This window comes from Spizellomyces punctatus (assembly GCF_000182565.1).
Source record: "Spizellomyces punctatus DAOM BR117 chromosome Unknown supercont1.20, whole genome shotgun sequence".
NCBI lineage: Eukaryota > Fungi > Chytridiomycota > Chytridiomycetes > Spizellomycetales > Spizellomycetaceae > Spizellomyces > Spizellomyces punctatus.
Window position 1 is genome coordinate 290,285 of NW_015971556.1, and position 22,602 is coordinate 312,886.

General features: G+C 48.4%; 9 protein-coding genes across 9 annotated transcripts; 5 read left to right on the forward strand and 4 right to left on the reverse strand.

Moving 5' to 3' along the window:
- The first annotated feature begins 100 nt into the window (after positions 1 to 100).
- Positions 101 to 2,627, forward strand: SPPG_08297 (uncharacterized protein). The gene is made up of 6 exons (XM_016756454.1): positions 101 to 367; positions 441 to 523; positions 596 to 695; positions 763 to 791; positions 868 to 1,021; positions 1,092 to 2,627. Exons 1-6 carry the CDS (start codon positions 128 to 130, stop codon positions 1,872 to 1,874), a joined length of 1,389 nt encoding a protein of 462 aa, XP_016604438.1. The 5' UTR covers positions 101 to 127; the 3' UTR covers positions 1,875 to 2,627.
- Positions 2,628 to 2,912: 285 nt separating this feature from the next.
- Positions 2,913 to 5,840, reverse strand: SPPG_08298 (U4/U6-U5 snRNP complex subunit SNU66). Its single transcript, XM_016756455.1, has 5 exons — positions 5,789 to 5,840; positions 4,457 to 5,656; positions 4,090 to 4,388; positions 3,436 to 4,028; positions 2,913 to 3,354 (listed from the first exon to the last, which is right to left on the reverse strand). The coding sequence occupies exons 1-5, from the start codon at positions 5,802 to 5,804 to the stop codon at positions 3,123 to 3,125; spliced, it is 2,340 nt and encodes a 779-aa protein (XP_016604439.1). The 5' UTR covers positions 5,805 to 5,840; the 3' UTR covers positions 2,913 to 3,122.
- Positions 5,841 to 5,938: 98 nt separating this feature from the next.
- SPPG_08299 (uncharacterized protein) lies at positions 5,939 to 11,324 on the forward strand. The gene is made up of 8 exons (XM_016756456.1): positions 5,939 to 6,297; positions 6,362 to 6,458; positions 6,519 to 6,614; positions 6,694 to 6,932; positions 7,015 to 8,480; positions 8,548 to 8,667; positions 8,742 to 8,914; positions 8,983 to 11,324. Exons 1-8 carry the CDS (start codon positions 5,992 to 5,994, stop codon positions 11,232 to 11,234), a joined length of 4,749 nt encoding a protein of 1,582 aa, XP_016604440.1. The 5' UTR covers positions 5,939 to 5,991; the 3' UTR covers positions 11,235 to 11,324.
- Positions 11,325 to 11,363: 39 nt separating this feature from the next.
- On the forward strand, positions 11,364 to 13,549 carry SPPG_08300 (uncharacterized protein). Its single transcript, XM_016756457.1, has 2 exons — positions 11,364 to 11,683; positions 11,742 to 13,549. The coding sequence occupies exon 2, from the start codon at positions 12,464 to 12,466 to the stop codon at positions 13,421 to 13,423; it is 960 nt and encodes a 319-aa protein (XP_016604441.1). The 5' UTR covers positions 11,364 to 11,683; positions 11,742 to 12,463; the 3' UTR covers positions 13,424 to 13,549.
- SPPG_08301 (uncharacterized protein) lies at positions 13,421 to 14,462 on the reverse strand. Its single transcript, XM_016756458.1, has 5 exons — positions 14,185 to 14,462; positions 14,084 to 14,119; positions 13,947 to 13,999; positions 13,786 to 13,882; positions 13,421 to 13,727 (listed from the first exon to the last, which is right to left on the reverse strand). The coding sequence occupies exons 1-5, from the start codon at positions 14,413 to 14,415 to the stop codon at positions 13,539 to 13,541; spliced, it is 606 nt and encodes a 201-aa protein (XP_016604442.1). The 5' UTR covers positions 14,416 to 14,462; the 3' UTR covers positions 13,421 to 13,538.
- A 60-nt stretch (positions 14,463 to 14,522) lies between these two features.
- Positions 14,523 to 16,752, forward strand: SPPG_08302 (uncharacterized protein; the record flags this gene model as incomplete). The annotated part of the gene is made up of 9 exons (XM_016756459.1): positions 14,523 to 14,855; positions 14,919 to 15,159; positions 15,228 to 15,271; positions 15,327 to 15,398; positions 15,461 to 15,597; positions 15,657 to 15,681; positions 15,745 to 16,144; positions 16,216 to 16,358; positions 16,413 to 16,752. 9 exons carry the CDS (start codon positions 14,523 to 14,525, stop codon positions 16,686 to 16,688), a joined length of 1,671 nt encoding a protein of 556 aa, XP_016604443.1. The 3' UTR covers positions 16,689 to 16,752.
- Positions 16,753 to 17,403: 651 nt separating this feature from the next.
- Positions 17,404 to 18,922, reverse strand: SPPG_08303 (uncharacterized protein). Its single transcript, XM_016756460.1, has 4 exons — positions 18,646 to 18,922; positions 18,547 to 18,574; positions 17,650 to 18,472; positions 17,404 to 17,580 (listed from the first exon to the last, which is right to left on the reverse strand). The coding sequence occupies exons 1-4, from the start codon at positions 18,752 to 18,754 to the stop codon at positions 17,476 to 17,478; spliced, it is 1,065 nt and encodes a 354-aa protein (XP_016604444.1). The 5' UTR covers positions 18,755 to 18,922; the 3' UTR covers positions 17,404 to 17,475.
- Positions 18,923 to 19,037: 115 nt separating this feature from the next.
- Positions 19,038 to 20,675, forward strand: SPPG_08304 (uncharacterized protein). The gene is made up of 4 exons (XM_016756461.1): positions 19,038 to 19,419; positions 19,481 to 19,691; positions 19,777 to 19,845; positions 19,908 to 20,675. The coding sequence occupies exons 1-4, from the start codon at positions 19,043 to 19,045 to the stop codon at positions 20,403 to 20,405; spliced, it is 1,155 nt and encodes a 384-aa protein (XP_016604445.1). The 5' UTR covers positions 19,038 to 19,042; the 3' UTR covers positions 20,406 to 20,675.
- On the reverse strand, positions 20,395 to 22,574 carry SPPG_08305 (uncharacterized protein). The gene is made up of 3 exons (XM_016756462.1): positions 22,074 to 22,574; positions 21,376 to 22,007; positions 20,395 to 21,306 (listed from the first exon to the last, which is right to left on the reverse strand). Exons 1-3 carry the CDS (start codon positions 22,480 to 22,482, stop codon positions 20,539 to 20,541), a joined length of 1,809 nt encoding a protein of 602 aa, XP_016604446.1. The 5' UTR covers positions 22,483 to 22,574; the 3' UTR covers positions 20,395 to 20,538.
- Between the last annotated feature and the right edge of the window lie 28 nt (positions 22,575 to 22,602).

Here is a 22,602-nt window from a genome sequence, read left to right on the forward strand (position 1 = left end):
GCCCAAGTCGCGAACGTCGGATGAATCATCAACCGATCGCGGAAGCACGTGAGGTTGCAATTTCACCCAAAAAGGACATGATCGACATTGGGGTTTTTGGATTTTGGGAATCTGTTCCATCGAGCAAATGACAAGCATTTACAATGATCGCTACTTACAATGTCCCCTTCCAACCCCAGTGGTGCCGAGAACCGACTTGACCCTGCCTTCGGGCTATGACGCTGACGACCTTCCGCGAAAGCTTTATGGCTTCCGGAGAGCTTTGAGCCCCAAGGAGTTTTGGGCGGAGCAATCGGTTTTAGATCGTGTGCGATATAAAAACTCCAACCAGCACCAAGGATCGCTGCATTTCCGTAAGCTTTTGGAGGTGGTTATTACCGTGTTACTTTTTGCAATAGTCGGGTCGCTGGGGTCGCTGATGGAAGTTCCTTGGTGCGTAGGTCCGACGGCTATCTCGGCGTTTCGGAGAAATGGAACTCGATAAGTTGATAAAGGATATCCTCGATGTTATGCACTGCAACAGGTTGGCATCGTTGAAGATTGTGTGCAATTCTCCCTTTTGTATATCCCTTTGGCTTACCTTGGGTGGATGCAGAACAAAGAAAACCCAAGGCCGTTGGGAGTGTCTCCCATCACATCCCTACATGTGCTATGTGCTTGCACGGCTAATGGGAGCGTACGGATTGCTGCTGCGGGTAAGAACTGCGACCTTAAGCAAGGAAGGTTCTGCAGATTCCGACTAATCATTGTTGACCATGATAGTTATTGATCGCTCTCAGGAATACTTACTTGTACGTCATCGGATCGGTCACCCGACCAACAGCGTATCCTTGTCCTGATTATGATTGCTTCGAATTTCATCAATAGAGCCTTTCGCGCTGTTGCCCGGCAAACATATTTCATGGCGGTGTCGCTTGTAATCATGGCGTCCTGCGCACGTCTCCATCTTCTTTCGCGACACATGCTGAATGGTGTTGAGCAGTGTTATCAACTTTTAATGTCTTGGACTCAATCCCTTCCTGTATGCGTCCCCGCTGCTTTGATTCACGAGAGACTTAATTCGCCGATATTAATGGCTCTGTTCTATGTAGGTCCGGGGATCCAATGATTCATCAGGAAGCGAATTACCACCGTCATTGAGAGCGAATCTTTTTGATGCCAGTGGCGGTGTATCAATGACCGAGTCAACTGGAGCCCTTGATGAGATGTGCCACTACGACACACAGCCTAGCGCATCCCATCGACCAATTTTGATGGAAATTGAACAGGCTGCGGCTGTTTCAGACGAATTCTGGTCGGCAGGAATAGGAGATACGACTGACTTCGATATGGCTTCTTTAGCTGCTGGGGAAGATTACTCGGCGGATGGCTCTCTGGTGGACAATCCATCCATAGATGATTGTAACCAGGAAAGTAGGCCAACTGCTGAGGATGATTCACATGAAGGCAATAAGGCAAATTTGAGAGGTGTAAGAAAAAGCATAACGGCAGAAATGCGAATGCCCAGAGCAGTGTCGAGAGCTCCGGGGCCAACAAAACGCTCGCAAATGGCAAAGGGTGATGCATCTATCAATGAAAGGGCAAAGAACGGCATTGTTTTACCTAACCAAGCGACTCAAGTTGCGAAAAAGAAACAACTTGAGAAAGATCAGTCCGAACATCTGGCACAGGAACGGAACTTGGATAGGAACACCACCGGATTGGCTTGTTTGCAAAAGAAGCGTAAGGCCGCTACTCGCACTGTCACTGGCGACGTTTTGGGCCCGAAAGACGCAGAAACAGCGGATGTTCAATCACATAAGAAGCGACAGAACAAGAAACTTCCGAAGGAGAAGAAGAACGAGATCGATGACATTTTTGGACTCTTTGGATAATCCAGAGAGGATCGCATAATACCAATATTCAGCAGCGCAGATACAAAATTACCACAATCTACAAGCGCATGACTCCAACCGTTGACCTGTTCGGCGACAGCGCCGCTACGCGACTACTAGGGGCATGATGGATGCTGACATAGTTTCCCTCCCAGTCGGATTACTACCATTTCCAATAAGTTCCACATGGGTTGCGGTTCGGGCCCCATATATCGTCATGAATGACGTGCCGCAGTACTTGGATTGAGAGAACATGGGATGGCGACAAAAGGAGAGAGTGAGGGCAATTGCACTGGTGGAAAAGCCGGATGGGTAGCTGCAAAAGATCCCGCATAGGAGTAAAAAACACCTCGTAGTCGGTGGTCGACTGTGACACTGACTGACTCTGGTGTCATAAAGTATGGTTGCGGTCGTCAGAGGAGCATGTTGAAACCAACCCGCCCGCTACTATTTTGTACGTATGACACTCATCGGTCAGCTTTCGTTGTAAAAGGTCTTTTATATGGACGAACTTGTGTGCGAAGTAGACAGCAGTCCACTGGTGACTGGGATAGAAATAGACGCCAAGTGCTCCTGCAGTCGTTGACTTCAGATTTCAGATTTAGCAACATAGTCTTAATGACCGGTGCCGGCTATTCGCAGAACACTTGCTTCAGCAGTATTCACGTTCGCCGTGTGCTTTCTGTAATCCCATCTGCATTGACGATGTAGAAATACGAACCTTGCAGTCGATTGCGCTGATGCTGTAAGAAGGCTCATTGACATATATGCTCTTCAAACAAGCGTAGAGGCCTTGTTCGTCTCCTTCTTGTCCTAGGAATTTGTCTGCCTGTAAAATGAGTTGAACAAATGGTCCAGGGGCCCAAATCCTTCTCGTAGTTTTCGTTAAGCACTCAGCAAAGAAGTCTCTCATCGCCACTGACTCGGGACCACTTCTCGCATAATGGATGGCTTACGGCTGTGCCTTCAAATCCGGATAGATAAGTCAGTGCAACCTTCCAGCTGTATGCACAAAATTGACTGCAATGTGCGGATTTACGTTGGTGACAATAACTTTGTAGTGTTCAGTTAACACTACATCCGTATACGGTATTCAATTGCACGACTATTTTCGCGGAACGGATGCTTGACGTTCACAAAACTGTATGCGTGATGCATCTGAGCTCTGCACCATCAATGGGGTAAAACGCAACGCTACGCTACGATTCAGGCTGATGGCTATTCAACAATATTTACATGCTTATATTATTACTCCTCCTCTTTAAACCGCTTTGATACCGGACCATCATCCGATGATTGCTTGCGCTTACTCGCGCCTGATGATGTACCCGCACCCAAACCGAAGGTAACTTTCTCTCGGTTGTAAGTGTTAACATTTCGATCCGTATCGACGACTGTGGTGGTGGTGACGTTTGCTCGAGCTTGGCGGGCGGGTTTGGCAGGTTTGGCTTCCGCAAGGGCTACATCAGCTGGCAAAACACTAGAAACAAATATAGTGATGAGAACAGGCCGATCATATAACAGTGCTAATCGATAATAAACATAAAGACGAATTGCGTACCCTCGATTTCCAACGCTGAGCACAACATGCGCCGCCCCGGCTGCTTTTGTTCGCTCCAGTAATGCATTCGCGGTTCCAAGCGGGGTATCAGTACTACTCATCTTCTCCATCTTGAGCTCATCCTCAATCTTCTTCAGCCGTTTCTCCGTCTTCATTTTGCCTGACGCTTTGCCGTGGAATTTGTGACTCAACTGTCGGAAGGCCTCCTTGGCATTCAACTTTCGTCCATACTCGTCATGATAATCTAGGTTTACATCGGGAATGTAGTGTCTAAATCGCTCCTCCACTTCTCTGGCTCGTTCTCGCTCGGCGTACCGCGCCTCTTGTTCCTCACGATACCAGTCACGGTCGCGATCGCCACCACCTCGTGCTTTGTTGCGCTCCTTGTTGCGTTCTTTCTCCTTTTCCTTTTGAATTTCTCTGAGGAGGTCTCGCTTTCTCTGCTCTGCCAACCATGCTCGTTTTTCAGATTGCTTTCTCTCTCTTTCGAGCACTTCAGCGCTTGCTTTCTCTACAAAACCCTTTTGACTCAAAAGAGCGACAGTCGCTGCGAGCCCAGAAGCCACCAATGGTTCTTCCTCGATGGGCGCCGGCTTGGAAGGAAAGATGCGTCAGAAACGTAGCCCGAATGTAAACCAGCTCGTCTTTACCTACCAGCCGGTCCCCATCATCCTGTTCCATTACATCCTCCACGCTGCTGTCCAGACTCTTCGTAGACCGTTCTCGTTCATGGTCCCATCCTCCTTTCTCTTCTTGATCCTCATCATCAACCTCCATCGTATTTGCTGGCTCTTCTTCCAAGTCCTCCTTCGGGAGCGCTGGCCGGTTGGTTCGTGCTGGTTCCGTGGCTTTCACAACAGGCGCTGTGGCTAGATTCCGAACAAATTCCGACGTGGCAGACAGAACTACGGCACCTTCCTCCACGGTATCATCTTCTTTGATCTCACGCGCGGCTATTGTTGAACCCAATCTAGTAAGTCATGTAAAAGCCGATAGGCTTATCAAGTACTTCTGCACAAACCTTTTGCAATTTCTTCAACATCCGATTTGCTTCGCTTTTGAGCTTGGAGCCTCCGTGCACGTGCCAAGGCAGACTGTAGGTCATCGTCGTCGACAAAATTCACATCTTCAATATTGGCATTTCGATTACTAAGTTCGTAGTCCATTTGCTCTGAGTGCTGTGGTGCATCCCGACTAGATCTCGGTACTTCATCAATATCCATTCTATCATCCTCTTGAGTACGACCTCTTCGCCGTGAGCCATGGTCGCGCACCACAGTTTCATGAATAGGAGCCTCCTCATCAAGAGCATCGAAATCAAGCTGTTTTCTCTCACGTCGGACCTTCTTCTTCTTCTTTGGCTTTTTGAAGCTCACCATTTCCTCTTGCGTGTAATAGTCTTTGATTTCCTGAGTCTTTTCATAGCTAAGAGATACCGCATTTGTTCGCAGTTTTTCTGATACTTCCTTTCGTTTTTGGTCAAGATCCACCGTTCCTTCTTCGCTGATGACAAAGCCATTTCTTTTAGGACCGTCAAGTTCCTCATCGTACTGCGACAGAAGATTGCGTTTCTCCCCAGGAGCGTTGAATTCTTCATCGTCATACAGGTTATAGCCCGGCTTTTTCTTCTTATTCTCCAGATTTTTACGATTCCGTTCCATGTCAGCGATATTCACATTGTGAAGAATATCCCCTTCTTCTTCATTTTCCATGATAGTTGCATCTTTCAATGTTAGAATGGTTTCCCCTCCCCCTGCAATATCCTCCAGTGAATGATCAACTCTTAGCCCTTTTAAGTGAGACGGAGTGTAACTGCTCGTAGCCGCTTCATCCATTTCCATCAATTCGGAAGCTTTCTTCTTAGCTAACTCCAACTGCTTTCGTTTAGCCTTGGCTTTCTGTTTCTCCTCCCTTTCTTTCTGTTTTCGCACCCATTCCAGCGAGTCAGCGGTCGAATCATCTTCGTCGGAGGCCTCCCCCAGGGTTTTCCCTTCCAGCTGACGATTTCTTTTAGCTTTTTCCGTCTCCTTCGACACACGATCAATGAGGGCCTTCCGCTGAGCAGCCTTCGCCAGTTCTTCCTTATGCTTTACATAATTTTCCTCCGCCTCTTCTTGTTTGGCCGTCTTATTTCCTTCTGTTAGCGGCTTCAGTCCAAGTTTGATGCGGAGGGCGTTTGTGTCCTCGATGGAGAGTGCGATCTCGGTCTCCCCATTATCTGCTAGATATGACAGGGAGAGGAAAGTCAGTTAAAATTGCCATTGATAGTGCTCGACATCCCAATGCATGCATCGAAAAAAGCACGGAGCCACACTTCCCGAACCGACAAAGTCAAAATATTGCTGATACTTACTGTCCCCAGCCATCATGGGATAAAGGAAGACCGTTTGAAAAGTCAGGATCTGATCTTTGTTCACTTGGAGGTTCAGTCGCTTGGTCAGCTGACCACGGCACCTGTAAGCAGACGCGCAGGGCGTTCCGCACTTGCATTTCGCACCGAATGGCGAAAACGTGTTCTGATGAGCGGTCTTTCCATTGGCGCCTTGCAAGTTGAAAATGTTCATCAAACCGCTCGACACGACAGCGCTTCCATCGGCCACATTCCAGGACCATGCCGGCAATGCGCACTTCGCCCTTCAATCCAAGAAGGCGAACGTCGTAAGATCCCTCTTTAGTGGGATAGCGTCTCTGTCGCTTTCAACCTCTTCAGATAGCGCATATAAGAAAAATATAATGGAGTACGAGTTTCGCATTATTCTGCGATGTCCAAGTCGAAAGGCTGAATACATCGTTGCTGTTGATGACACGTTCGAGAAGATCCATACTGATTGGAATTGGGTGGAGAGAAACTTGTTTTTGAAGGTGACGGACCCATGTTACACATTCTGCTTTCTATATTCGCTTATTTTATGTACTTTTGACACAGCTTGCAGAGATTGATGCATCGGGTTCAACCTTTACCCCACACCAGCTTGACACGATGTTATTGAAACAGTTTGAGGAATTGACAGAGGAAGCTGTGGGTAAGTACACTGGCAATCTTGCGGTCAAAATCTCCGACTCTGATTAACGGTTGCGTGCAGACCCGAGAGCAGCTGAGGTACAAGCGAAACTCCAGGAAGTTCGGAAATCGCTCCTGCCTCATTTTCCGATGCTGTCAGACGAGATCTTACTAAACTGTAGGTCTACGATGGTTCCTGTGGGTCAATGTTCACTGGAAAAACGTCTTTCCTAACTCACCAAAGGCGTCTGATGCAGTCTACGCATGCACTTACTGGATCAGTGAAACGGTTGCCGCCAGGGGACAGCTATGCATAACCCGCAACTACGTTTGTTTCTACGGCTCCAAATCAGCGGGACAGCCTGAAAGCAATCTATCGAATCCTTCAGATGTGCCTATTTCCATTGGCCTGAAAGATGTCACCTCTTTGGAACTCGTGAATGCAAGCCGGTTACTGTTGCCGGATAGTATCCAGATTGGAACAAAGCGGAAGAATGTGGGTACGCTGGTGGTTTTCATTCCCACTTGTGAGGACACATCTCATTTGCTGACGCTCAGTATTCTTTCTGGCTCTGCAGTACACCTTTTCGCTGTACTTTCACCGAAAAGAAGTCTTCCGAGTTCTCTCTGTATTGGCCAATGCAGCAATGAATCGTTTGATAAAAGGGGCGGAAAATTCAATATCTGCACTGTCGGACATGTTCGGCAAGGGTAATGTCAGCGGAGATTTGTCGGCTAACGTTGGAAATCGCGGCGGCGGGCTGTTAACAATGGGGCGGTCGCGTGATGAATTTTCCTTCTTCCCGCGCCGATCAGCTAGTGCGGTGAGCGACGGGTTGGATGAAACAGACTTCACAGAGCAACTGGAGCGGACAGGCGATCAACACAAACCGTCAGGGGAGGCAGCTGACTCAGAATTGGAGAAAACTGGGGCTATCGAAGAAGACGAGAGTGATGGTGTAGGGGCAGCGGACTTCACGTATGGCCTGATGCGATATGCCCACATCTCCGCTGCGACGATGAATTCCATAGAAGACCTAGACATCCAAACGAGAAACCTAGAGTTTCGTCAGCTATTCAGGTTGCCCTTTTCGGACACAATCGTGTTGGATGAAGCCCCATGCTACTTCTATCATCGAATGAACTCTGCCAACATCACTGGTAAACTGTATCTCTCGCAAAATTTCCTAAATTTCGTGGGCCTATCACCAGCCGGTTCCGGGGGCCAGATATTGGGGAGTACTGCAGCATCAAATTCTGCGTCGATGTCCACGCTCTTTGAGTCTCCGCAGGATCCCACGTTGATATTGAGTATACCGTATCCGCATATCGTTTCTGTTAAAAAGCAGCCCCCAACGGCCCTACCTGCTGCTGGGAAAATATCCACGTTTTCTTTGTCAGGCTACCTTGTTCTGTCAACCAAGAGCAAACAGGAAATCTGGCTGTCATTTGGTAATGTCAAAAGTAGAGATCGTGTATCGGAAATTCTTCTGCAAAGGATGAAACAGGTTGATTTTCATTTTGATGACGATTTTGTGGTTGGTGAACGAAACGGTGGCATTATTCGACGAGGTTCCACAGTCCAACCATCTACACCTGGAGGATCGCAACCTGCAACGAGTGGATCAGCTTTTACATTCCGCGTTAGTGGTTCCGCAAACTCTACTGGCAGTCTTGACGAGTTCATTGGCAGCCTACAAGAGGACAAGATATACGGAACCGGTGGTGGACCTCGAATTCTTCAGATTGGTCTCAAATTCTTGTTCGATGACCTCCACAGCGAAGGGACGCTGCCGCCAGCAATGAGAGTTCGGGGTGGAAGCCAAGATTTTGAAACTGATATGGTGAAAAGATCTATTAGCAACCCCCCCTTGTCTGAAGACCGTGTGAGCAGGACCCAAGCAGATGCACAGGCAATAGAGAAGTGGGAAGACTATTTGGAAGGCAATGGAAGAGATGTTTGTATGATCAAAGACTTTAAGGCGTTGCGCGAACTAATAATACGGACCAATGGGATACCAATCAAATTCCGTGGCGACATCTGGTATGTGTTTCGGAATTTTTCATTTTCTCTGAAGGGGTGACCCATGACATTTAATGGTTTTATTCAGGATGATATGTGCCGGCAGCTGGTATTCACGCCCGGAGAAAGACTATTATACTAAGCTCGTGCATGGTCATATGCGGGAGACTAGCGTGTTTGCCGAAGAGATTGAGAAAGACGTTCGCAGGTATGACATGAAAGGCACAGGGATTGTGTGTTGCCACGGGTCGACTCACCCGCACCGCCCCCTCCTATCATCAGGAGTTTACCAGAGCACCCAGCGTACCAGTCGACGGTGGGTATTGACGCCCTTCGACGGCTCCTCACTGCATATTCGTGGCGAAATCCAGCTATTGGCTATGCACAAGCTTTGAATATCATATCCGCCGTCCTGTTACTCCATTTACGAGAAGAGGATGCCTTTTGGTTGCTGTGTCAGTATCAGAAAGAGTAACGTATGATTTTGCTCATGGCTAAAACCGGTCTTTCTTAAATGACGCAGGCATCATAGTTGAACGAATTCTCCCTGACCATTATACTAAAACATTGGTTGGCTCAGTGGTCGACCAAAACGTTTTCTCTCACTTGGTGCAAATCCACCTTCCCACGCTCTGGGCTCACTTGACCAAGTTGTATATGGATTTATCCACAATATCAGTACCTTGGTTTGTCTGCCTTTTTCTAAATACGGTTCCTTTGCGTGTCGGGGTGAAATTTTTGGACGCATTCTTCTTGGACGGACCGAAGTTTCTGTTTTGGGTGGCTCTCGCCATTTTGAAGATAAACGAATCCCAACTAGTGCAGAAGGGCAAAGACGATGATCTCTTCGTTAGAATCCTGAAAAACTTCTTTCAAAGACTGGGCACGGAAGGGGATGCCGACGCAAACGTCGGTGACGCTGAAGGTACTAGTGCATCAGAGGGTAGCGATCCTGCACCTCCACGGGGCAGTCAAGACACGTTTAGACGGTTCGGCGGAGGCACAGATGCAGTTGACGTCTCCACGCTAACCGGACGGAAGCTCTTTGAACACCTGATGTCGGTTGCGTACAGTACCTATTCATCGACGGTGACAGCGGAGGTAATCGAACCGCTGAGAATGCGCTACAGGCTCATAGTGGTGCATCAAATGGAGGAGACCAGTCGTAAGTCTCAAGTGCGAACGCTTTGTGAGCAAGTTTCAATGACTTTTGAAGAGGTGGGGATTGTCTATGATGAAGTGAGAAAGTATGAATATGGTCACGAGGAGGAAGTGGAGGATGGGCGCGGCATCGCCGCTTTGAGAAAAAAAGAGGAAGAAGTCGAGGAGGCAGAAATGAGAGATTTATTGATCTCTCTGGGCGGATGGGGTATGGCTGGCCGTACCTCGGGCGAGGCTGGGAAGAAGAACAAAAAAAGGAGTAAAATGCAAAGACAGCAGGAAGTTGGACAGAAAACAGTACGACTCAGCGATTTTCGGAAGGTCCTCGCTGTGGTCAGCCCATGGCGGAGTGGAACCACCGGAGTGGCACCGACAAAAGACGCAGGACGACCTTCCACAGAAAATCGCGGTAATACATTAGGTCGCAGCTCAGTGGCGTCAACTCGTACTATACCACATAGTGGGTCAGGCACGTTGAAATCCTCTCCATCAGCAAGTTCAGTCAAAGGACAAGATCCGCTTGGAAGCAATCTAAGTCTGCGCAGCGTTGCATCAACGGACGAGATTCAGATTGGACTCACAGATCGAATGTATTTCTATTGTTCACTGCACTACAACTTCCTGCGGACTGCAAAACACCGAAGTACAGACGCGTCTTCACCTTTAGCGCCGCCGCAAGTAGGTGAAGCGACTGCAGATAGCCGAGATGCAAGTGGTCATGGAAGTGACAGGAGTACGTACATCGTGGATCTTGCGACCGTGGTCCATATTCTGGACATCATCATGAAGCAACCATTGCATTCGCGTTTACGGTTCCTGTTCGATATTCATGACATCGACGGAGACGGATTTCTAAATAAGAACGAGCTCAAAGCTGTAATGGACAGCTTATTGGAGATGTTTGAAAGACTGCGACAAGAAGGCGTAGCTTCGGGAGCAGGAACTCCAGAGGGCACTCGGGAAGACGAGGAGCTTTACCTGAGCGCGGTGAGCTCGTTCCTAAATACAGCGCTCAAACTGGGGAATAATAAGGGAGACTCAACAGGAACTCTGAGCGGTTTTGGTTCAGGGAGCTCACAAGGAATGAAGAAGTCCGCGAGTATTGATCTAGTGCCTTCCCGTGATTCTGGTGGTTCAGGATCCAGTTCGAATCTAGCAGCATCACACTCGCGCCGTACAGGCGCTCATCGACATCATCAACAGCATTTTAAACCGAAGCTTGATGAAGCGCTGGGAGAAGAGGAAGGTGAGGGGGATTTGGGAGGGGCACTGGGTGACGGCCCGCCATCTAAAGTCGATTTGACCGGATCGGGGATTGGACAAGGGCCGGGCCGCGGGTCGACGAAATATGAACGAGGGCACCGACGAAAGAGATCAGCTTCCTTATCCTCATCAGATGGAAAGCTTGCCACAACCGAAGCAGTATCCGCATCTTCGAATATCCAGGCGGGTAGCGACACCTCATTGCCTTTTCGGCTATCCTTCAACGAATTTCTACTGGCTGTACTTTCGCAAAGTGTCTTTGTTCAATACTTTGAGAGAATCTGGGTTCTATCCAAGGAGGATGGGACAGATATGGGTGACGGACGGATAGTCATTGGTTGGAAGAAATAAGCTTGATGTCTGTAGTCTATCTTGGAGACTTGCTGAATCAGCAATATCATGTGATTAAATGAACCTCACAGCCACCACCTCATATCTTCCCACAGTCCTCCCAAAACCGCCAGGTTTGCTTCTGATTCCAATGTTTTCCACAATGAGAGAAGATTGTGTTCAGTTAGAAGGAGATCTTGATTCTGCATCAGTGAATCCGGGGGAAGACTCGTTGTCGTTAGCAGCGGAGCTGACCGCGATCCCATTTGCCAGGTTTCTCCAGGAAGCAGAGACATGCACTTCCATAGCGTTTTGCCGACTTTCTTCTTTCTCGTTCCTTCGCACGTCTAGAGTCTCGACAACCGTAATAAAAACTGAGTCCTACAATTACAGTTTTTTGGAAAGTCCCTATACATCGCCTGTGGCTCCGCGTAGGACCGTTAATTCAATTCGCACGGGAGACTTACTTGGTGAGTTAAAGATTGTTGACGGCAAGCGCCTACTTCTCCGCTAAGATCGCATGAAAAGGGCCTAGCGATGGCAACGCCCTCTCAGCTAGTCCCAGCAGCATTGGGTCCAGCTACGTTGACTGGGGGTCCAATATGGGCTCCCCAACCTCAAAGCATCACAGATTGAACGACAAGTATGACAGAATGAGTGTGAGAACCTTACGCACAGTTCAACCGTCATCTCGTTCCCTAGTTCAAACATACCCTGCAGGAGAAGCTGGATGAAATGGCATCCCAACTGGTCTCAGGTCCTCGACGCACTCTTGGATCCGGTCGTAAAAAAAGACTTTTCAAAGGGGCGATTGCCCAAGACTTTGCTGACTTACAGCGAAGAAATACCCGCACGAGATTAGGAGAACAATTTAGTACCTTACTGGGGAGGCGAAATGTCAGCACCCCCACGCTAGAAAGGTACTCGACCCGAAATCTTCGAAGAGAGGAAATGAGGGCTAGATATAGCACACCAGAATTCCAGCGGAAGAAGCCTGTAGCTGATGAAGATGACCCGCTACTTCTAAACGTGGGCACAGGTTTGCTTTTGCAACGGACGAAAGAGCAGCCAATGGTCCGCTGGACCAATGCACCGCCATCGAAGAATCCTTTCTTGGATGAGCCTAAAGTAATACCATGGGTAAGAAGGTACACTGCGAAGCTTGTGACAGTAGTCATGTCAATCCGATATATTTCTAGTCCACACCTGGGCCTCGAATACGAAGACACGAAGCGGTAGGACAGGACTACATGGATGCAGTGGAGCTCCACCCCTCTTTAGACAATTGGTCCCGACCGAATGCACACGAAACTTGGGCTGATCAGCGTCAGATCCAATTCAAGGGGATAACTTTTGTGTCAGGAAGTGGCTCACCAATCAGAAGCGGCACTCCACCATTGAGGAGCCTGCAGTTTTCACCGTTTGCGCGGGATAAAAGACAGGAAGAGGGAGCCGTTCAAACAGATGTCAATCCCACTTCCGAAGGTGGTGCTTTACCGGATGTACGGACGTCGTCTGAATCAAATATTTACGTTCGACAGCTGAGACATCTTGGCCCATCGGCGGATCTATTTGCATTTATGCCTCAAGAAGATGGAGAAGCAGTTGCAGACATTGACAATACCAGCAACACAGCGGATCAACCAGGGATTGGAAAGTGGCCAGGGGTAATGAACCAAGCTATACAGGCCGCAGTCCTTATAGAAAATGAGACAGAAGGCGCTTGCAAATCGCAATTCGGTGAGCCGTATCGCAATGCGGATAACCTTCCTCTCGGTCCTACACATCGTACTGCATCTTTTAACAGTGATTTGCTTGATGTGGACTTAACGATTGAAGAGCTGGAAGCATTGGATCGCCTTGAGAAAGAGGCGCTAGGGCAAGCCGACACAGTGACAACTAATCACAACACGGACACGGCGACAGCGAAAAATGCACGAACAAACATGCTCTTTGCCAGGAATGACCAGAAATCCATCAGCGAATCGAAATCATTGCAAGATATCCTTTCTGCCGACCGCCTTGAGCAACATGCACGGTTTGCTCGCGGGGGTGGAGAAGGCGCAGCCAGTAAACCTGAAAGCAATACGTTCCAAACGACAATGGATTTATTGCCAAAGTACCCATCCAAGTTTTACGGCCATAATAACCCAACGACGTATCCTAGTCCCCCAGATGACAGACTTAAGTCGAAGGTATATCGCAAATGATGCAGTATGTGAAAGCGTATTACAACGTGATCCCTATTACAAAATTCTGACAAAGATGTAAGAAATGTATTATTCTAAATCTGGCGAACTGTGGCTAGCTTTGTTGCAATAAATACTATCCTTTCAGAGAAGTTGCTTCACGTCTTTCCAGTCGTCTGAGGACCTTGGCGGGATTTCCAGCTACTACTACATAGGGTTCTACGTCTTTCGTGACAACGCTACCAGCCCCAACAGTCACACCATCTCCGATAGTAACGCCTGGAAGAATTGTGCAATTGCCACCTATCCAAACATCATTTCCGATCTGACAGCAGCAGGATTTTAGATGTGCAGCTCATGTTGGATGTCACAACCCATCGTACCTTGATAGGTTTGCCCAGTTCAGGGCCCCAGTTGCGTCGGATTTCGGGGTCAACTGGGTGCGTTGCAGCAAAAAGACAGACATTGGGTCCAAACAGGCTACCGAACAAAAAGTTTGGTTGATGAGCAAACCTTAATCTTAAAGTATACCAAAGACACATACACATCATTTCCGATTTCAACTTTGCAAGTGTCCAATATTACAGTTCCAAAGTTCTGCAGCCATAGGAGCAATGGCCATCAATCATTTCATTTCTTTGAAAGTACGCATGACACAGCGCAGATTATCAGTATCCATACCATGAAGACTCTATCACCAATAAACGTGTTTTTTCCCTGCGGAAACGCACGATTACTCGTCCATCATAGTAGTGGTCCTTGAGTACTCAGAAATTACCTACATAATCGCACCGTAGGGGAGGCAGAATGCTGCATTCCTCGCCAAACTTTCCAAACAACCGTCTCAAGAGATCTTGCTTTTCGTTTTGTGGCGTGTCTTCGTCGAGGTCATTAAACTTTCTGCACATTTTGCTCGCTCTGGTTCTTTTCTGCGTAAGATCTGGGTCAGTGGCGATGTAGAGGTCGCCTGCGAGCATCTTTTCCTCCTCCGTTCGACGGTCATTGGCGGTCATTGTGCAATTCAGAGTGGTGTTTACCAACTTGACGTCCTCCAAACATGTAAAACGCGGTGTCTAGAGGTCTGGCTTAGCTTTGTAAGCGTTGGTTTGTCCTCTACCAAATGAGCTACGGGGAGATCCCGTTGTGGGATTCGAGGGTGGACGAAGAGCCGTTTGCACTTCCGGTACCAAAGAAAACCACGTTGGAGATACTTCCAGAGGAATTTCGCAGAGCATTGTCACCTGAGCGCTTTATCGTAGAAGAAAGTTACCCTCCGCATGACGAAGAGGCAAACGCTGCCTTTGAGGAGTGGGTGGGCTCCGATGGCACGCAACGCCTGCTAAACACTGAGGAGAGTTACTGGGGTCACACTGACCAGCAAAGTTCGGCGGAAACTCTGGTCGGTAGCACTGAAGGTTCGACAAAAGCTTATCTTCAACCTGGGGGCAAACGGGTAGGTGTTGCTAATAGTATGGGCTTTCGACCATAGCACAGAGCTGAATTATCAGTGCACTAGGACTCTCATTATTTGAGGCCTGTTTTCAGAATATTTCTTGCCGGCGCAGCCTGCTTGCTGCTTCTGGCGCTGGGAGTCGGAGTGTGGGCGGTCACCAAACGGGGTGAGGAAACATCATCCTCGTCAGCAACGACTCTCTCCTCGGCGGATGCATATGCCCGTACAATAATATTAATTTCATTGGATGGGTTTCGTGCATCCTATTTAAATCGAAACCTCACGCCGGCTTTGGCTCAACTTGGTAGGTCCTTTACAAATAGTGTCACATCTGACTTTTCTGTGGTAGCATTTGACATGTTTCTCTGCCAGCGGCCGATGGCATTCATGCAAAGACTATGCAGCCAGTATTCCCGGTACGTATCTTGTTTAGCAAAGTTGAATGCAGCGCGCTCTGAGGCTTTGCTTCAGTCCATCACGTTTCCGAACCACTACAGTATTGTCACCGGCTTGTATCCAGAGTCACATGGGATTGTAGCCAATGTAACTATCAAACCCTACTTTGCCTTTCCTCGTCTTGTGCGCCAATCATTGATGCTGTGCAGGTCTTTTACGACCCTGAGAAAGACGACACGTTCGTCTACGTTGACCCGGCGAGCAATGGCAATGGTCAGTGGTGGGGTGGCGAGCCGATATGGGTGACGGCCATTAAGCAGTCACATCGATCTGCAGCGTGCATGTGGTAGGCATCATTTTCTTTTTGACCAATGTGCAAGAACAAGTTGCTTAATCTGTTTCCAGGCCAGGTTCTGAAGCTGCCATTCAAGTAAGCATCTACCGCAGAACGCACATATATTTCACAGACGGCTTATGTATCCGCCTGATTTAGGATATCCGTCCAACGTACTGGTTCAAATACAACCATACCATGCCCTTGTTCGACAGAGCGGAAAAGATATTGGAATGGTTGGAAAAGCCCTTGGAAGAGCGCCCTTCAGTCCTTACCATGTATATTCCCGATGTGGATTCAGCTGGGCATTGGGCCGGAGTGGATTCGAAAGAAGTCAATGACTCTTTAGTTCGAGTGGACCAGGCTATTGAGCACTTGCTGCAAGGACTGGAAGAGCGGAACTTGACGGGAAAAGTGAATTTGATGGTTGTGAGTGACCATGGAATGACAAACAGCTCGAAGGATCGGATAGTCTTCTTGGATGATTACATCAACCTGAACGATGTAACCATTCTCGAGAACAAGCCACTTGTTATGCTGTACCCGAATGAAGGAAACGGTACGTACAAAGGCCGATATGCATGTGTAAGGGGCAAGTCGACCTGATTACGTATACCCCAATAATGGTAGCTACCGAAGGAATTCTCGAAGCGCTCACCAAAGGTTCCAAAGAAAACGGTCGCTTTAAAGTCTGGCGCCGTGAAGATGCACCCGCCGAATATCACTATTCTCATTCATCCCGGATCGGACCGATCGTGGCGATTCCTGAGAATGTACGTATCGTCTGATGTCAAGCTGGTCTCGCATTCACTGACATAAAATTGCAGGGATGGGTTTTCGCCGTGCGCTCAACCTACGACCCGACAAAACCATTTCAACCCATAGGTCTCCACGGATACAATATCACCCACCCAGATATGCAAAGCATCTTCATTGCGTCAGGACCGGCGTTCAGACCTTCTAAAGAACCTATCCCTACTTTCCTGAACTTGGAACTTTACAACCTTATGTGCCGCATCATGGATTTGGCACCCGCTCCAAATAATGGGACCAGGGGCTGGATGGAGGAATTTGAAAAGAGATGGCTAGCCCCTGGCTGGTAGAATGGGTAGACATTTATTTGTATATAGGACTTATATTGTAAAAATATGGCCGTGTCTCGAGCGATTACAGCACAGCGTTCGACGTTGTGCGTAACTGTTTCCGCAACTGCATTCCATGCTATCAGACTCTGACATTGAAGCATTGTTCCTTTGCATCTAGACCTCGCCCGCATGATGAAGAGCGGCTCCATACGGTAGCCTCTTTGGCGACGCTGACAAGAGTAAAGGGATTGATATTGCTGACCTTTACGACCACGTAACGCTTCGAGCGTATAGCGCTATGGGTGAAAAAAATCAGCTTGTATGCCGATTAAACAAGACATCAGACAGCGTCTGGAAGAGACGACAACAAGGCCAAAGAAGAATACACTTGGGCTTGCTAGGCTGTTCCAGATCTGTCCTGATGGGGACTGTTCTATGGCAAGCTACTGCGAAGGAAACAAAACGGTTGCACTGTTGAAAGAATAAATGTTCACGTGCCCGCTGCTAAATCACGTGCCAACATCTTGAACCTGTGTTGGAATGGCAAGCGCTCTGTCGTTTCTGTGGTAAGGATATGGCTTATGACGACTAGACGATTCCACGAGATGGACCACTGGTTTTTATCGGCGTGTTTACCCCAACGAAAGATCTTCTCGGTGCCTATTGGTACATATGTGAAAAGATTGTAGAAATAATCAATACGATGCCTCTGAAGAGCATGAGAGTGAGAGGGTTGGAATGTACAAAAATGCTGAATTGTATATACGAGAGATAATATAGGTTTCTAATCTACATGTCCATATGGTTAAAGTATTGTGCAATGACAACCCGTGGATTTCTTCTTATATCCCTCTCCTTTATCGATTTGGGGAGAGGAAATGCTAAATGTGTATCGGTCCTCGCCAGTCGCCTTGAACGCAAAGTTTCAGTTGATTACAATACCAACTCAACTAGCGGAGTGGTAGGCACCTCTACTTACCCTCTTCTCAACATCAATCTCCTTTAATCCACTCAGCAATACATCTGACTTTTCTATCCGGGGAAGATACGACTCCGGCCGTGCTTGGTCCCATTGATGGTTCCGTTGTCCTGATTGTAACCTCTCTCCATTCCCGGTGGCTGTCGCCCATTCACGGATCTCTTTCGGTGATCGACCGTTGTATGGTGAGCGCTCACCATTGTGTTTGATGGTTGGAACCTTGGCCACATTTCGACTGCCATGGTTCGCTACATATACGACTGTCCCGTCAACTTCCGAGCTATAGTCCATAAAAACAGCGTACTGTGAGTCTTGACGCTCCGGAGGCTTCTTTGGCCGTTTCCCGGAGCGATCCCTATCCTGAGAACGCGTTTGAGGTGAAAGTGGGAGGGGAAGAGGGGGCTTGGTGGCACGTTGCGGTGCATTGGCTGGCGTTGGTTGAGACCCTCTCCTTGGGGGACGGACTATGGCACTTCCAGCACTGTCTATGTAATGTTGCCTTTGTGATGGCAACGCATTGCGCTGAACCGCCGAAGCCTCCGCCGCTCTTTTCTGAGAATGATGAGACGAGGCTTCCCGATGGACACTTTGGTTTCTTAGGGGAACAGTAAGTTCGGATGGAGAAGGGGGTGGTTCCTCTCCATCTGGGTACGCTTTAATATCGATGGTGGTCACTTGTTCAGGCATTAGCTGTTTGAGCACCGTTGGAATTGGGACATCGTCGTAATTCGACCATCTATTGAAGTACTTTTTACCATCTGCGGTTTCCCTCTCTTGTGCAACAGACGAGTTTATGGCAGGCAGGTTTTCAGGTCCGCGCGGGCTGAAAGCAAAAAGGATATGAGATGGGCTTGACTTTTGCGAGGGTAGAGCGCATAAACAAAGCCACGTACGTACATTTTGTCCCTTGTTCTAAATGGTTCAGCTGTCACCCACAAGGGAACACTAGATGAGCGCCAGTGCATTCGCAGGTCTACTAAAACTTGTGTTACTCACGTATTGCAGAAGACTGCTTATCCGCACTACCAGGGTTCGCTACCCCTCCCTTCTTGGCAGGTAAGCCAACCGCCCGCTCCCTCTGAGCGTATATTCGTTGTTCGTTCATGTCGATGACCTGCGCTTTTGCAGAATGTCGATCATCGGCATAGAAAGAGCTGACAGCAAATGGTCAAGACCAGCAATGAGGTCTTCATTCCAAAACGCAGAAGATGGGGCGGGTTACATTTGCTCACATTTCCTCAAAGGAAATGCACACTTGAAAACCCAAAGCCACGACGTGTTTCAAACTCCCAAGATTTGCGGTCGATGAGCATTTTATCACGTGATCATCAATGAGGGGGACTTTATAGAGTTTTGTTTGAAGTTTTTTTTTGGACATCTCATCCGCGTTTAGATGGCCACTCCACATTCTGCAAAGCGCCAACGGACAACGTCACCTTTGGCTCACCAGTCGAGGGTCCTTGTGCTGTCTCATCCCAATACCCATCACCACACAGGACACACCTCCTCGCGCGACTCGTCAGGCGAAAAACCAGAACGGACAATGGCCATCCTAACCTATCTTGCAAAGCTTTACCCTGTCTCCCATGGACTTTTACAACCACCCACGCCCCCGCAGGTGGTATTTGACTCCAACCCACCGCGCGCACAACTGAGGGACTTGTGGCGCGTACACGACGTTGAATATATTGGGAGAATTATAGATCAGACCCCAAAGTGTGGTGGGCGATCCAGGCATTTCTCACCTGGCAGAGCCGGCGTCAAGACCACGTATGTAACCTTTTTTCCAACTCTTCCGATTGCAAACGACTCTAACTGTCCAATTTTCCAGCTTCCTAAGTCCTGGTAGCACTGAAGCCATTCTTCGTGCAGCAGGCGCTGTGACAACAGCCATTGACACTGTTTTGGCATCAGATAGCAATATCACAACGGCATTTTGTGTTGTGAGGCCACCTGGACATCACTGTGGATGGAGCGGGGTGGAGCCTCTGGACACGGATATAGATTTGGCACAGGGATTTTGTTATGTGAATAACGTTATGGTGAGTGGAACGCGTTTTCTTTGCAGCAGCAACTCTGTACTCTGTTTCGGACCATGTCTGATATTTGCAATGTTTGCAATATCAGGTTGGAGCAGCATATGCAGTGCATGAATACGACACCCGCGTGGCAATTCTGGATTTTGATGTGCACCACGTAAGTACCTCGGAAATGACAGGATTTTCCCAGCTACTAAAGAATTCATTCCATTCATTTAGGGAAACGGCACTGAAGGCATAATGCGACGTCTCCTCTCTACTCATCCTCCAGAGATACCTTTTCCCCTCCTTTTCATCAGCACCCACCAGTATTCGCCTGGGTTTTACCCAGGTACAGGTTCACCACATCCTTCCTCATCCCCCTACTCCCGTCACATCATCAACATTCCATTAGCACGTGGTACATCCTCCGCAGAATTTCGCAAAGCACTAAAAGAGCAAGCACTCACAGCGCTACGTGATTTTGCACCAACATTGATACTCATAAGCGCTGGGTTTGACAGTCATGCGGAAGATCACGTTGGCGATCTAGACCTCGTTGACGAGGATTTTCAATGGATCAGCATGGTATGCAAAAGAATCCAGAAGAAAATTGTATCAGTTTTGGAGGGAGGCTATCTGGGGGACACGAGTGAATCATGCCTGGTGCGGAGCTGTGCCGCGCATATCAAGGGCCTACTCGATGAGGGCGAGGATTCGTCGAAAGTCGGATCATAGCTCCAATACTGAAAGGAGCCGCCAGTATATAAGAATCCCATCTACTAAACAAAATTTCTGTACCGCTTCAGCCGGCCAAGCTAGGCTAACTCTAAGCATCACAGTAACAAACAGTTTTCCTAAATGCTCTGGACTATGGAGGACGTCCTCCTGTGCCATCCGTTACAGACCAGCCCCTTACCTTGGCAGGTCCATTTGCAGCACCATTCATCTGTGCGCGCGCAGCATTCCCAGTTGTATTGCGCCGCTTTGCATTGTTTCCACCGCCTCTTCCCATCTTCTTTCCGGTTGCTGTGCGTTGCCGAAAATCCGCGGCATTGGACACCGTTCGGGGACGAGGCATTCCGCCGCTTGAGGGGGGAGATGTGGGACTCGGCGGTATAACCTTGGCTGTAAGTGGGACAACATTACTGACAAGTGACTCCACCACCGATGGTGGTGGGGGTGGCGCCATGGACTCTGGCGACAGAAACGCCTTTGTTGGCATCAGTGTCGACGTTGAAGAAGGTTGTGAAGAATGTGGAGGGGATACAATGTCGGTATTCATTCCGTTCGACCCATTCCCGCATGCTCCCGCTTGAAGTTGGCCAGGTGCTTGCACTTGCCCATGTCCCTCATTTCTCCCCTTCCCATTTTTATCCCCTCTGTCCCGCATGTAACTGCGCTCATAAGTTACTTTTCGCCTCCCCTCTCCACTCCCACCCTTCTCCTCGGCAGCACACCTCGTACATTGACAAACGAAAAAGTAATCGGCCTGCAATCGTGCTCGCCTGGCTTGAAGCGGCATATTCGTGTCAATATAGGATATTGTTAAAGCCTCACCCTCATCAACTGTTCTTCGAGCTGTCACAGACATGACCATTCCATTCTGAATCATGACACAGTTTGGATCGCACGAGTGCTAAGTTGCAAAGTGTCTTATCAGCAATCTGACACTAGGAGTTTTGATGGCCATTTTCATATCCCTTACATTAAAGTAGCTCGCCTTTGGAAAGACAGCCCTCCCCATGCATTGCTCCTTTTTTGGACTCCAAAGACCAAACCCATTACTTTCTATTTTGCTGATTAGGTTGAGAACAAAGTCGGATGCGTCTCCCCTTGGACCTCTTGGAACCCTATCATCATCCTCCAAAAGCCCACAATCTTCCAACAGTCGTATGATAAAGTTTTTTGTTTTCTTCCAATCACGAGCGTCCTCAGCTGGCCAGTCCATGTAATGGGACTGCAGGTTGTCTACCTCTTGCCAGGTGCATGTCTCTGGAATCAGCTGACAAGTGTTTGAAGACGAACATGACTCGTTCGTTGCCGATGGGGGAGGAGTGAAGGAATGAGCAGGGTTAGATTTCGGGGATGACGGAAGTGCGGCAGCTCGCAAGTGTGGTGAATGTGATGATGATTTAGCCGTGGCCATCACTGCCAGAAAAGGCTCTCCATCGTCATCATCATTGTCATTTTCGCTTGTGAGCATGCGCAGGCGTTGTTGAATATGTTGCTGGAGCGTCGCCTTATCCAATTGAGTAATGTGAGTATGTGAGGTCGAAGTTGAAACAGGTTCGGGAGCGACAATCTGCGGGACATCAAAGTGTACATGTGCCGCCGCATCTATCAACATGGCGAGAGAGAAGGGTTAGTTCATACGACGCACACACCCAGCTATTTAACTCTCACCTCTCAAAGTTGTGCCCCAAGCATTCATGGCCAAACCTTTCTCTTTGAATCTAGTAAAAAGAGCGTAAAGGAGAATTTTGACGACACTCTTTTCATGCTGGGGTGCTTTGAATGTACCCAGTCTCCGAAGAGCGGTGCAAACAACGTGATGGCCGTGAGCAATGCATGTCGCCAAACATGCAGGAGAACAGGTATATATTTGGTCGCAATTTCTGCAGTGCAAATGAAATGCTCCCGTATCATTGAAAGCAAGACAGACTGCACAAACTCTCTTTTTGAAAGAGTCGAATATTCCGAAAGCATACGGCAAACAAGTAAATAGGACCGCTCGCTCCTTGATACATGAGGTAGCAACAAAGTAACGACCCTGCTGCGGCGATTCCTCGACTCGCACCTGCAGAGAGGTCATTTGCTGAACGAAAACCAAGACGAGCGAGTCGCAGAAAGAATGAGTCTTGTATTCATCAAAAGGATTCGTTAAAGATTAAGTTGCAAAACGACAGCAACTCCCAAAACAACAAGTGGCTTA

Coding starts and splice junctions, on each gene's coding strand:
- SPPG_08301 (XM_016756458.1), bottom strand. CDS start 14,415: ATGACCGCCAATGACCGTCGAACGGAGGAGGAAAAGATGCTCGCAGGC. Junction 14,120..14,184: donor CTCCCCTACGGTGCGATTAT/GTAGGTAATTTC, acceptor GCGTTTCCGCAG/GGAAAAAACACGTTTATTGG. Junction 14,000..14,083: donor TTGGTGATAGAGTCTTCATG/GTATGGATACTG, acceptor CTATGGCTGCAG/AACTTTGGAACTGTAATATT.
- SPPG_08300 (XM_016756457.1), top strand. CDS start 12,464: ATGGATGCAGTGGAGCTCCACCCCTCTTTAGACAATTGGTCCCGACCG.
- SPPG_08298 (XM_016756455.1), bottom strand. Junction 4,389..4,456: donor TGTTGAAGAAATTGCAAAAG/GTTTGTGCAGAA, acceptor GTTCAACAATAG/CCGCGCGTGAGATCAAAGAA. Junction 3,355..3,435: donor CTCAGCGTTGGAAATCGAGG/GTACGCAATTCG, acceptor ATTTGTTTCTAG/TGTTTTGCCAGCTGATGTAG.
- SPPG_08303 (XM_016756460.1), bottom strand. CDS start 18,754: ATGAACGAACAACGAATATACGCTCAGAGGGAGCGGGCGGTTGGCTTA. Junction 18,575..18,645: donor TAAGCAGTCTTCTGCAATAC/GTGAGTAACACA, acceptor TGTGGGTGACAG/CTGAACCATTTAGAACAAGG. Junction 17,581..17,649: donor AGATTGATGTTGAGAAGAGG/GTAAGTAGAGGT, acceptor TTTGCGTTCAAG/GCGACTGGCGAGGACCGATA.
- SPPG_08304 (XM_016756461.1), top strand. CDS start 19,043: ATGGCCACTCCACATTCTGCAAAGCGCCAACGGACAACGTCACCTTTG. Junction 19,420..19,480: donor AGAGCCGGCGTCAAGACCAC/GTATGTAACCTT, acceptor CCAATTTTCCAG/CTTCCTAAGTCCTGGTAGCA. Junction 19,692..19,776: donor GTTATGTGAATAACGTTATG/GTGAGTGGAACG, acceptor TTGCAATATCAG/GTTGGAGCAGCATATGCAGT.
- SPPG_08299 (XM_016756456.1), top strand. CDS start 5,992: ATGTTCATCAAACCGCTCGACACGACAGCGCTTCCATCGGCCACATTC. Junction 6,298..6,361: donor AGAGAAACTTGTTTTTGAAG/GTGACGGACCCA, acceptor CTTTTGACACAG/CTTGCAGAGATTGATGCATC. Junction 6,615..6,693: donor AGACGAGATCTTACTAAACT/GTAGGTCTACGA, acceptor CGTCTGATGCAG/TCTACGCATGCACTTACTGG.
- SPPG_08297 (XM_016756454.1), top strand. CDS start 128: ATGACAAGCATTTACAATGATCGCTACTTACAATGTCCCCTTCCAACC. Junction 524..595: donor GATGTTATGCACTGCAACAG/GTTGGCATCGTT, acceptor GGGTGGATGCAG/AACAAAGAAAACCCAAGGCC. Junction 792..867: donor GCTCTCAGGAATACTTACTT/GTACGTCATCGG, acceptor TTTCATCAATAG/AGCCTTTCGCGCTGTTGCCC.
- SPPG_08305 (XM_016756462.1), bottom strand. CDS start 22,482: ATGACCTCTCTGCAGGTGCGAGTCGAGGAATCGCCGCAGCAGGGTCGT. Junction 22,008..22,073: donor TTGGGGCACAACTTTGAGAG/GTGAGAGTTAAA, acceptor CCATGTTGATAG/ATGCGGCGGCACATGTACAC. Junction 21,307..21,375: donor CAAAGGCGAGCTACTTTAAT/GTAAGGGATATG, acceptor TTTGCAACTTAG/CACTCGTGCGATCCAAACTG.